General features: G+C 38.5%; 1 protein-coding gene across 2 annotated transcripts in view; it reads right to left on the bottom strand.

The window, feature by feature from the left end:
* The window catches only part of Galnt1 (polypeptide N-acetylgalactosaminyltransferase 1), a 74,229-nt gene that overhangs the window by 30,470 nt on the left and 30,758 nt on the right, over positions 1–13,001 (bottom strand). For both annotated transcript variants that reach the window (XM_051202130.1, XM_051202129.1), the window contains exons 4-5: positions 9,933–10,107; positions 2,129–2,295 (exon numbers count right to left, since the gene is read on the bottom strand). In XM_051202130.1, coding sequence (XP_051058087.1) covers positions 2,129–2,295; positions 9,933–10,107 — 342 coding nt within the window. The remainder of the gene's footprint in view (positions 1–2,128; positions 2,296–9,932; positions 10,108–13,001) is intronic.

The following is a 13,001-nucleotide window of genomic DNA, read 5'->3' as shown; positions in this document are numbered from 1 at the left end:
ATAAAGGAGAGCAAGAAAAGAAGTACCATAATAGAGGGAGCCATTATACGTGTAAAGAGAAATCTGGCACTAGGGAAATGCCAGAGACTTACAAAGATAACCCCAACTAAGAATGTAAGCAATGGTGGAGAGGCTACCTTAAATGCCCTTCCCTGATAATGAGATTGATGACTACCTTATATGCCACCCTAGAGCCTTCATCCAGTGGCTGATGGAAACATAAGCAGACACCCACAGCTAAACACTGAGCTGAACTCCTGGAATCCAGGTGCAGAGAGGGAGGAGTGATGAGCAAAGGGGTCAAGACCAGGCTGTAGAAACCCACAGAAACAGCTGACCTGAACAAGGGGGAGCTCATGTACTCCAGACTGATAGCTGGGAAACCAGCATAGGACTGACCCAGACCCCTTGAATGTAGGTGTCAGTTAGGAGCACTGGACAGTCTATGGGAACTGGTAGTGGATCAGTATTCATCCCTAGTGTACAAATGGACTTTGGGAGCCCACTCGACATAGAGGGATACTCTCAACCTAGACACACAGGGGAGGGCTAGGCCCTGTTCCAAATAATGTGACAGACTCCCTGGGGAGCAGAAAGGGAATGAGATAGGGGGTCGATGGAGGCCAGGGAAGGAGGGGAGGGAGATGGAACAGAAATTGACATGTAAAACAAGATTGTAATATAAATTTTAAAAGGTTTTTTTTTTTTAAAAATGATAATAGCTCTCCTTCACTTTGACATTTAATTATATCATATACTACACATGTAAACGTCTTCTGGGTGTACGAATTATTTATTTGATATATTAAGGAAGTAAAATAAGGACACCTGAGAACTATCTTATTTTTTGCTTAAACTTGTATAAGCTGGCAAAATAATAAGACTAAACTATTAATATAAACTATTACCAATAATGATATGACTAGATATTAACTACCTTTAAATATACATAGTATGGGCACAGCTAGGAAAGGGTGTAATATTTTTGTAGTCACCTCAGCAGATGCAATGAAAGAACAGGAAAAAACACTGTTTACATTCAAAGAGGTGAAAACAATGGGTTAATGATGGGCTTAAAGTTCAGTAAGAAAGGCATGAGGGACTGGAGAGATGTTCAGGGCTTAAGAGCACTTGCTGTTCTTCCAGAGGATACAAGTTCAGTTTCTAAAACCACATTGGGAGACTCAGAACCGCCTGTAACTCCAGCTCCAGAGGACTTGATGCTTTCTTCTGGCCTACATGGACACCTGTGCTCATTGTGTACAAGTCCACACAGATGCATAATTAAAAATATTTTTAAAAAAACAGAAAGGAATGAAGAACAATAAGAACCTATTTCCAGTAACTCTCTCCAAATCTTTCCAACATGAACAGAGAAATACTGGTATAGTACATGATGCTAGTGAGTGCTATGACCTAGATGGGCTGTGGAAAAAAATAAAGTAATTGAGAAATGCTGGGTTTCTGATTTTAGCAAGGGCTGTCTGTTGTATAGCATTCTGCAGTGTGAAGTCTCTAAGAAGGGTTCTGAATAAACAGTGGTGGTCCAAGTTACCTTTAGCTAGTGTACCTTTTCCTGAGTGTTCATCAGACAGATTAGAATATTCTAAATCTGTGAAAGTCCTGATATTCTCAGAAGGGTGTCTGAACAAGAGACATGACAGAGACTTGTGAGTATAGGATCAGATTACATGCCACACCTGAACTGTGATTACTCACTCTATGCACTCAACTATAGATGAAGAAGTCAGAGAACTCCAGTCTGATTATTCTGCTGCAAAAGTTCTTCCTGCCACTCAGAACTAAATTTCTTCATTCATCATCAGAGATGCAGCTTTTCATAAGAGAAAATTCTAATAAAACTGTGTGGGTTTCTTCCTAGTCTACATCAACTATACATTCTAAAGCATTACTTCATTTTCCAGTAAAATTAAAATGCAATTAAACACTAATACTTTTAAGTTTTATAACAGTGTAACTTACACTATGTGACTGAGTTTAAATGCCAAGAATTTTTTTAGATAATTGGAAGTTTACATACAATTATTAGGCTAAAATTATAATAGTAGTTTGCAAACTGTTAGTGAACAAAGGTCTGACATTACTGGCATTAAAATGTAAAATTTACCTCTTTCACTGGCATCATCTACAAGAACAATCTCTTCTATCATATGTCTTGGTGAGCGATTAATGACACTATGAACTGTTCGAAGAAGTGTGCTCCATGCCTCATTGTGGAAAACAATCACCACGCTTGTTGTAGGAAGGTTATCTGGATACACCTTTGTTTTACACCTAGAGACAAAGCAAATGCCTTTATAAAAGTGAGTTTAAGACACTAAAGTAAATGAATCTGTACTAAAAAAGTTGACAGAACAGCAAAAAGTTTGTGCTAATGGTGAGACTCTTAGTGGTTGGTTTTTCCATTTAAGTTTTGACTAATGTTGCATGTGTAATAAGTAATAATGATAAAAATAATAGATCTAAATAAGAATCATTTTAAAGATATTATCTATATTCTTAAAATAAACTCTCCCAATCAGATTTGGGGGTTAATTCTTTTATTGTTTGCTTATTTATTTATTATATTTTTGTTTTTGAGACTAGAACTCACAATGTAGCTCTGGCTGGCCTGGAACCTGATATGCACACCAAACCCCCCTGAAGCTCATAGAGATCCACCTGCATCTACCTTCCAAGTACTGGGATTTAAAGGCGTGCACCACACCTGACTGGGTTAATTCATTTTAACAGAGAATAAACTAAGGCTATATTATTCATCTCAAACTGTACTTCAAGAAGCAATTGGCTTTAGTTTTACTTTTTGTGTGTGTGTGTGTTTTGCTTGTGTGCCATATGTGTACCTAGTGCCCACAGAGGCCAAAAGAGTGCATCGGATCCCCCGGAACTGGTGTTTCTAATGGCTTGTGAGCAGCCCTGTGGACGCTGGGAATCAAAGCCAGGTCCTCGGATGAGCAGCAGTGCTCTCAACTGCTGAGGCAGCTTTTGTGGTTTATTTTTAGTGCTGCATTCTACCTATCCTGTGAATATACATAGTAATTTATTTCTCCACTCACTATGGATAGACATCAGTACTCTGAAACTGCACTGTTATGTGTCATGATGGGAAGCAGAGAAAGAAAAGAGTGGTGAATCTACTCATGGTCTGGGGACAAGAGAAAAAGGTTTCTCTTGTCTAGTCACTGTGGCCAAGTCTGGGTGGCTTATGCAAAACTCCCTGAAAGCTGTGGCAGTAAAGAGGCACAGTGAGAAAAGGAGGGAAGCAGTCCCTCTTGTCCTGCATCGTCCCTTATGAAGCAAGAGATGAAGTTTCTCCAGGCTTCTTCTTTTTCCTTTTTTTAAAAATTTAAATTAGAAACAATCTTATTTTACATACCAATCCCAGTTCCCTCTCCCTCCTGTCCTCTCACTGCCCCCACCCCTCCCATCCACTCCTCAGGGAGGATGAGACCTTCCATGGGATCATCAGAGTCTGTCATATCATTTGAAGCAGGATCTAGGCCCTCCCCCATGTATCTAGGAGGATAGAGTATCCCTGCATAGGGAATGGGCACCCAAAGTCCACTGTCAGAGGCCCCATAGACTGCCCGAGCCTTCTAACTGACACCCACATTTAGAAGGCCTGGTTCAGTTTAGTTCCCCAGCTGTCAGACTGGGGTCTGTGAGCTCCCACTTGCTCAGTTCAGCTGTGTCTGTGGGTTTCCCCAGCATGGTCTTGAACCCTTTGATCATCACTCCCCTCTCTCTACAACTGGATTGGTTCTTATCTATTAAATAAAGTTCAGTGCTAGCCTAACTCTCAGGGCATGGTCTGCAAAGATCCTGCTAATTAACTTTTAACCAGGACCCTGAAATTAGAGGAGTTTTACAGATGAGAAAACTATGATTAGAGAAATGATGAAGCTTAGTCAAACTGACAGCTAGTAAGTGTATAATCACCTATCAAATCCAACATGTATGACCAAAATCTGGCTTCTCATTATCCATATCCAAGCACTGAAACATTGTATAAAAGAAGGCAGAAAAGAGGATTTTTCAAGTCTATGTAAAAATATTTAACACATATACTCTAGCCCTCTTCTCCATGTCTCTCTAAATCAACTGCTTTTCATGCACTGTTTATGACCTAGTAAGTTTGGTCCATTACTAGGTTTTACCAATAATAATGACCACTTCATAAGAAGCCTGGCTATCTAGCAGGTAGTGCCTGGTACTGTTACAGTCTCTTCTGTATGTACTCAGGGTAGGATCAACTGAGATTAGCCTTACAAGCAGCAGCACAGCCATGGAGACCAGGAATCCAACTTCATTTGGGTCACTTCCTAAAGTAAACTTGAGATAGGTCATTTAGTTCAGGTCTGATTTGACAACTACGTAAGTTTGATGTTCACACAGACTGCTACACAATTAGCACTCAATAAATGGTACCACTATCACTTCTTAAACATTAAGAGTGAACTACATAGGACAAATTTGGCCTCTGACTAACTTGGGATTTTATTAAGGGCGCCTTTCCTAAGATTGCACATTATAAAAATTATTCATTGATTCTACTTGTACTTAACTATTCTTAACATTGAGCCAACGCCATCCTTTCTTCCTGTGTCTTTCAGAAAATATGATCTTGGCAGCTCATAAGACAGTAAAATTTCAGACAAACACAGAATGATCCAGAGCTATACTCTAGAAATAAAGGGGTTTTGGATTTATAAGTGTGGTGAGCAAATCATAGGCTAGGAACACTATCTTTCCATTTAGGGATCTGATCTGCTCTGAAAAGCAGATGCTGCTCAGCTCCAGTGTGAGGATGAACTAATGCTAGTCTGTATTTCTGACTTGGTAATTCACTGTAAATCCTCTTTGGAAGTCAGGTTCTCTCAAGAATCCCCAGTGGACATAGAGCTCACTCTTCGATCAGAAAGGCCCTCTGTATCTCAGGTACTGGGAAATATCACAGCACTGGATAAATCCTCACAATCACCCTTCTTAACCTCCTTGTTATATAAGGATTCTGGGATATAGGCGAGTCTGGTAATCACAAGCTAGTAAATGGCAGAGCTGACTGGGACTATGTCACTATCAAGGTATCATATACAAGTTGGTCCAGAAGACCAAACTGGAGTTAGTGGTAAAGCAGAAATAGCCAACACTTAATTAAATATGAAAACACTGACACATCCTCACAAACTACCCTGTTGCTACTGTTGTCTCATTTGTCCCTAAAGGAAAAATTAGGGTGGTTCCCAAAGAGTTTTATTTGGTCTGTTTGGGCTTGGTCTGTTTGGGCTTTCTCATAAACAATATTCTACATAAATTTTGCCCCTATTTTACTATTGTGAATGAACAGAAATTCTTCTGCCTCTATTTACCAAGTGCTGTGATTAAAGAAAGCACCACATGCCAGACCTTCTACTTTACTAAAAATAGTTCAGACATTTTAAATTTTGGAACCAACACAGACATATTGCTATAAACATTTTGTCTTTGCCTCCTATTGCATACATATATACATTTCTAACAATATCTAGGCATGAAACTGCAGGACCGTGAAGATTGTAGATGCTGATTTTAGCAATGTACCTGTTGTGGAATATTCTTTTACACTGTGTAAAGATGTGTCACTGTAATTGGTTTAATAAAAAGCTAAACAACCAATAGCTAGGTAGGAGGTATAAGTGGAACTTCTGGGCAGACAGAGCTCTGGCCAGATGTGGAATAACCCGGATAGGCATAATGGGAGGGAATGAGATAAGAAGCACATGGAAGAATGTAGATTAAGAAGTATGGGTTAATTTAAGTCATAAGAACTAGTTAGAAACAAGCTTTCATTTTTTAATAATATGTCTTGTGTCACTTTTTTGGGAGCTAGTGGCACAAAAAGAAAAGTCTGTCTATAAATAGCCCAACACAGGGCTCGAAAATCCAAACGTAAGGCCTAAGAAAGAAAAACAAAAGTTCAGGACAAGGAGCTGGATGCAGCTTACTAGTCCTGCAGTCTCTCAGGCTGGTGACTACAGACAAACAGCTGCTCCCTGCAGGCTGGAGCCATCTGCCAGTGCCATGTACTAAACTGAGCTGATAGTGGCTGACATAACAGCTAAAGTTTGTCTCACGCCATCAGAGAACAATGCACATGCTCAGTATAGATTCAGGTAGAAAAAAGCAAACAAACCTCTAAACATTTTTTTTTTTTTAAAATGTGCATAGGCTTAAGAGAAGAAAATGGGTATAGACAGTCATAGAAAAAAGTGTACAGGTAATAAAAATCTTTAAAGAGAGAATAAAATAAGAGGGATAAGCCATGTAAAGATGAAAAAGATACAGTGTCTAGATCCTGTATGGTGTTGTGTTAATTTTGAAATTTTTTGAATGTTAATGAATGAAGAAGGACAGCTGCTAAGAGACACTGGATTATGGAAGGGACTCCTGAATTAAACCAGCCTAGATACTTTAGGAATGCCTTAACTTAAAAATGGAAGTAAAAAAAAAAAAAATGTATTATGTTGGTAATGAGGGCATGCTTTTGTTTCCTATAGGATTCATTCAAGGTTGATCAGGGGAAATCCCCTGAAAATCCAGGTTACAGACGTAAAGAAATAAAGCTAAAAAACCTATTTTACCTGCTCAAACACAAAACAAAAAACCATCTTTAGCTGATTTGTGCACACTGCACATCCCATACTTGTGCTAATGCAGATATGCATGTTACCTTTGAAAGTGTGTGTGTTTTCAGAGAAAGGGGACCAGACACCAATGAAAACGGGTGGCCCAGGTGACCCAGCCTCTCAGATGCCTCTCTTGCAGTTTCCTCAGAGTTCTGCATGCAGAGCTACTTCAAGGCTGCTGATTGAGACAGACTATTCTACCCAGGACTTCAAAAAAGCCTTGAGCTTTCCCATTACATGGAGACTGAACAACAAATGTTATAGCTAGTTTTCCCAGGACTTCACGGTTATCTCAAATTTCTCGGGGTTCCTTAAAGATGCCATTGCCCCCCCCCCCCAGACAACAGGAAGCAGTCTAGAGGACATGATGTCCACATTCCCAAGAGATGGGGTGGATGGTTTTTGGTTGTTCAGTGGGTTATGGATGTTTATAATCATTTGGGAGGTTGGTTACAATTTGTTATTGGTAATGGTCAGGAAAAAACTGAACAAATATGGTTAGATTCAGGGATCTCATTCTGAAAAGAAAAAGGGGAGATATAGAAAGGATAAAAGGACAGATTATTGAATCTACTTACATACAAAAAAAAGCAACTACTAGTCTCAAATATTTTACAATGGTATGGATTTTTGTGTCTTGATACAAAATTAAGGTTATTTTTGTTATACATACTGTGTATATGATTCTACTCTTGTTTAAGGTATTATACCTATGCAACTCATTTAAAAATAGTTCTAGTCCTTGATAGCTACTGTTTACAAACTGTTTAGAATAATTAAGAAATACAGGTTAGTAGTCACCTATAATAACCAAACTTGTGGTCATGTTATGTTTTCAAGGTTAAACAGAGATATTTTAGATAGATAGGTGGTGCTCAAATACTTCAGAGACCTACAGAATATGGCATTTAAAATGTTTTAATAATATAAGGCTTTTCATGACAGTAAGACATGTCTGCTTCTGGCAGCACCAATCTACTTCAAAACAGGATGAGAAGCATCAAAGAACCTACATATGGTGTTTGCTTTTATTGTGGCACTGGGTAAGGAACTGCCCTTGCTTTAACTGCTGAAAGTATGCTGCTCATACAAAAAAAGTGACTGCTGAACTTTGCCAGGACAAGGTAGAACAGTCCTTTTAAATCCCTGCTCCACAGAAGAGTCTGTCAGATATTCTAGACCTGTAGGCCAAAGATGGATGTTCCAACATTACAGAGGAACCTTGACCAACTGTCCAGGCAACCAGTTGTCATTTCTATAGTTTTGGAATTTGGTTGCTCTGCACTTCCTGTTTATTCAGGTAATATTTTATCCTTCTTGGATCCTTGATGGGGTTGAAGACAAGATAGTTATAGTTACAGTTTTCCTTGTTACCAAATTCAGAAAACTCACATAAAAGATGTAACATTTAAAATAGGTTGAAAGACATAAAAACTTAAGTCGTTTATCTAAGAAATGTTTTAAGGTCTAAAATATTTTTAGGATGAGACTTCAAATTATGATGAAAATGGTTTAAGTATAAAACGTTGGATTCATTAAGACAGAGAATAGATAATAGAATAATTTCTCCAAATTCTTGTAACTCTTATGTATTTCTCTTGCCTGGCCAAGATCACTGAACAAAAGTGGTGACAATTATCACTGTGCATGTCCCTGACTTTCCAGGGTATTTGCTTTAAGGGGTTTTCATATCACTCTGTTTAGATGCCCTACAGATCAGATTAAGGAAGTTCCTTTTGAAGTTCCTTTCCTTAAGGAATATCTTCATAGCAACAAATTTTATCAAATATTTTCTCTGTATTTAATGAAATAACCATATCAACAAATCCTTTTTCTGTTACTGTGGTAAATTTTTAGAACTTTAGCTTCCTATGTCTAGAATATTCCAATTAGGTATAAAATTAAACATATAAAATTTACAAATTGCTAGACTCAATTAACTTTTCATTTGCTATCAGTGAGATAAGCTAACACTCCTTGTTTATTACAGCCTTACCTAATTTCCACACTGTGTTACACTGATTTCATGATGCACACTGGTATAGTCCTTCTTTTTCTAATAAAGGACTGGCTTTGTTTCTTCCTTAGATGTGCACAAAGAGAAAAGGCTGTGTATGAATGGAAGTTTATTATTATTTGTGCATTTCTGTGTATAAAGGCCTTAAATAATTTATGGATTTAATAATTATACAACTTTACAGTTTCTGCTTTTCTCTGGCAATTACATTTTTGTAGGAACTGATAATATGATTCAAATTCAAATTTTCCCATTTTTTTTTATTTTGTTCTAGGGTCTTTCTATATATCCCCAGAACTATGTAGACAGGCTGGCCTTGATCTGAGAAATACACCTGCCTCTACCTCCTAATTGCTAGGATTAAAGGCATTAAAGGCCTTATCTAAATTTTAAAATATGCTTATAATATTCTACTTACAAAGGCACATGACATCTGCAGTCTTAAAGACTGTTATTTTAAGATTTTTTTATTCTAAATGTGGGGTGGGTAAGTGTATGTGTTTGTGTGAAATGTGCATGTGAGTGTAGGAACCCTCAGAGGCTGAGGGAGTTAGATCCCCCTGATGCTGGAATTATCAGGGGTTGTGAACTGCTCACTGTAGGTGCTTGGAATCAAATTTGGGTCCTCTGAAGAGCAGTACAAGCTCTTAACTCCTGAGCCACACCTTTCCAGCTCCTTTCAAAAGAACTTTCAAGCATACAATTTGGTACTGCTATCTACAGGCACAGTGTTGGGCACCAGAGGTCCCTAATGAGAAGGTATATCTTCTATGTTTACAAGAGACAAAACAATAGTTGTCTCTGGAAGTGGGAGAAGTAACTGGAAAGGAAAATAACGATAATTTTCAGGGGTTATATCTTGGTTTGGATGATACTATGCAGCTATGATTTACACATAAAAATTCAGTAAGTCATATGCGTAGGACTATGCACTTCACTGTTTCAAGTTACATACTACTAAATCTTCTTTGTGAAAGGTTGGACATATGATTTTTGTAAATGTTTAGAATTCCCTACTAATCTGTTAAGAGAAGTAATAATTTTCCTAGTTCCTGAGTCAGTAGAGAAGTAACACCCTGAAATGTTACTTTATCAGCATTTAACTTAGACTTCAAGTATAGTTAAACAACAACTGACAGAAAAGCAAGCACTAAGGCAAAACATTTCTTGGAAATGTAGACAAACCTTCCTTCCATTCAAATGTAAGCAGGACCACACTATGTACTTACCCCTCTAACCTCACATCTGGTAAAGATCTGTTGAGTGCAATCATCTCACTTGCCATTAAATTAAACTGATTGATTTTAAACATCTCTTTCATCTTTTCTTGATCCTCTTTAGGAATGACGACTGGTTTCCCCATTTCTCCAGGACCTTCATGAAGCTTCGGCACTGGCTCTGGAACTAAGAAAACATAAGCTTAACTGACACCAATTTCCTAACAATTACCTCATTCTTTTGTGTAACAATATTCAAGTTAAAACTGTGTCCTCAACAAACAGAGCCTCTCCTGGACCCTCCCCCCAGTCTGTCCCTGACTCTAAGGGGCTGTGCAGTTTCCCATTCTGAGAAGTGACACTGACCACTCAGCCCTATCCCTATAGTGAGATAGTTCTGTGGCACTGACCACGCCCATTGGGGGTGGAGCCATGGGCGGAGTGACCTGTGGAAGGAGGTCGGAGAGGGCCAGGAAAGGCGCTCTCTTTCTGGCGTGACTCGGACAGGAGAGGATCGGGTTGAATTTCCTGGTGTTCATCTGTCTAGGTTGTAAGTTATTTTTCCCTGAATAAACATCTATTCGGCCTATTTGTTTATCCTGATCCTTATTTACCGCGATATCTGGTGTCAGAAGTGGGATAATAGTCATCGTCTTTGGGTTGGTTTTAGTTATTTGGGATTGGGTGATGCTTACACTCGGGTTTATCTTTTAGACAGGAATAGGGAATGGTTGGGAAAGGTATGGTTTAGATGGGATATAGGTAGATTAGCCTATTTTCTTGAGAATTTGAATAAGAATGAGATAGTATTTTACAGCTTACATTGTGTATTCTTATGTGGTAAGCTATGTAAAATTAAGTTTATATTTTGTTATATTGTGTTAAATCTTTCCACTTACAATGTTTTATGCACATTATTTTTTACCATATTCTATGTATGTATACTTTTCTTGTATTCAAGACATTTTGTATATTGATACAATTTTGGATATTTATCTTGCTGCCCTTTATAGTTCTACCTCTTGTCTTGACACTTATACTCTACCTCTATTTTAGGGATTTACATGTATGTATATGTAATAGTTATATTGTTTAAGTATTTGTTCCTGCTTTACTCAGGGAAGTTTTAATCAGTCTTTTTAGCTAAGTTCCCGAGTATTACAGATTATCTTCACTCACATTTCTTGTACCTATGAGATTAGTCAGATATAGATGCTTAATCTTCAATCACTTCATAGACATGCAGAACATGGCATTTAAATGTTTTAATATTAGTACTCCATTGACATGAGACACTGTTGCTCCTGACAGCACCGTGCACTTTCCCGAAAATATGTTGGACACTGTTGTTGCTCCTGCTGGAGTTCAATCTCACCTCAGCTAATGGCCTGTTGGGCAAAGAATTGCCCCCACCTTGACCACTGATTTGGACATGCAGTCCTATGTGCTTACAGGAGACAAATATAAAAGACTGCTTGACCTTGCCAACTCAGGGTAAGACAGCCATTCTACCTCCCTGCTGTTGTTGTGGTCTGTCAAGTTCTCTTGGTCTTAGCCAAATCTGGGTGTACCAACGTGGCTGTGAGACCTAGGGTGAATGTTCAGGTGGCTTGCTGTTTCTGTCCTTGCTGCACCTTTTGGAAGTTGTCCATCCGCATTTCCTGTCTACTCTAGTATTGTTAATTTCCTTCTCAGGTCTGGATGAGGTTGAAAATTAAACTATCACAAATATTATTCTCTCTTCCTAGTTAGATATATTAGGTACTAGACTTACGTTTTCCAGCTTAGGACAACTCTATTGTAAACTCCATTATGCCCTCACCCTAGGACTAGATATGTAGGTCATTTTGTTCTCGATTTTCCTTTTCTTAGAGCACACTTGTTATTCACTGTTTTGTATATAGTTTTGTATTAAGCCTAAATCTTTTCTTTAGACTAAAAGGGGAATTGTAGTGAGATAGTTCTGTGGCACTGACCATGCCCATTGGGGGGTGGAGCCATGGGCAGAGTGACCTGTGGAAGGTGGTCGGAGGGGGCCAGGAAAGGTGCTCTCTTTCTGGCGTAACTCGGACAGGAGAGGATCGGGTTGAATTTCCTGGTGTTCATTTGTCTAGGTTGTAAGTTATTTCTCCCTGAATAAACATCTATTCGGCCTATTTGTTTATCCTGATCCTTATTTACCGCAATATGTCCCATTCTTTTAGAATGCTAAATAGCTTTGCAAAGGGTCAACTTAAAACTTTTCTTTCTTCCAAACTTTATGAGAGTCTCCAACTAGTCCTTGCTATCCCTGTCTCTCTTCTAGCCACACAACCATCTATTCATTCAAAAGTCCCAATCTTGTTAGATGATGTAACACTGTGTCTGAAATCCCTTGAGGGCATGGCATTGCCCATAGATGAGGCAAAATCCTCATCATGGCACAGGATCTTCTTTCAGCCTAAAAAAGTGTCAAGATTTCGGGCACCATGCTCAGTTTTGACAAGTTTCTGGAAGGAAGAAATTCTTTTTAGATGTATTTACTTTTGTACAAGTGCTTTGTGTGCACATTATGTATCAAATCCCCTGGAACTGGAGTCACAAATTGTTATGAGCTACTATATGGGTGCAAGGAACTGAACCCAGGTCCTCTGCTAGAGCCAGCCCTTAACCTTACTGTCCATTTATCCAGCTCCTCTCTTTCCGTTCTTGTCCAGCACCTATCAGAACTTTAAATACATTCTCCAAGTGAATTTTCATATTCTACAGATTATCTATTCTTTCTTCCTTTAAGCCTCTGTATTCTAGACAGAACACAAATTCCCTCTAACTGACAATACACTAAAGCAGGTGAAGGGAAGGCAAAGCCTCTGCTTGGGAAAAGAACACTATGTTTCTTAGCAGTGATTTAGGGGAGCAGGGTGCACAGCAGGATTTTGTCACTCAGCAATGTTATAAAAGCAGAAGAATCATAAAAGTCAGTATTTCACGAATTTATAAGTACACTGATGGGGCTAACCTAGGTATTACTAACATCCTGTTCTAGCAACTAAGTAGAATGGGTTATAAAAATTCACCTGTAAAAATTATGGTTAGGTAGGC

Source organism: Phodopus roborovskii, unplaced genomic scaffold (assembly GCF_943737965.1).
Source record: "Phodopus roborovskii unplaced genomic scaffold, PHOROB, whole genome shotgun sequence".
In the NCBI taxonomy this organism is placed as follows: domain Eukaryota; kingdom Metazoa; phylum Chordata; class Mammalia; order Rodentia; family Cricetidae; genus Phodopus; species Phodopus roborovskii.
This window is presented reverse-complemented; position numbering and strand designations above follow the sequence as displayed.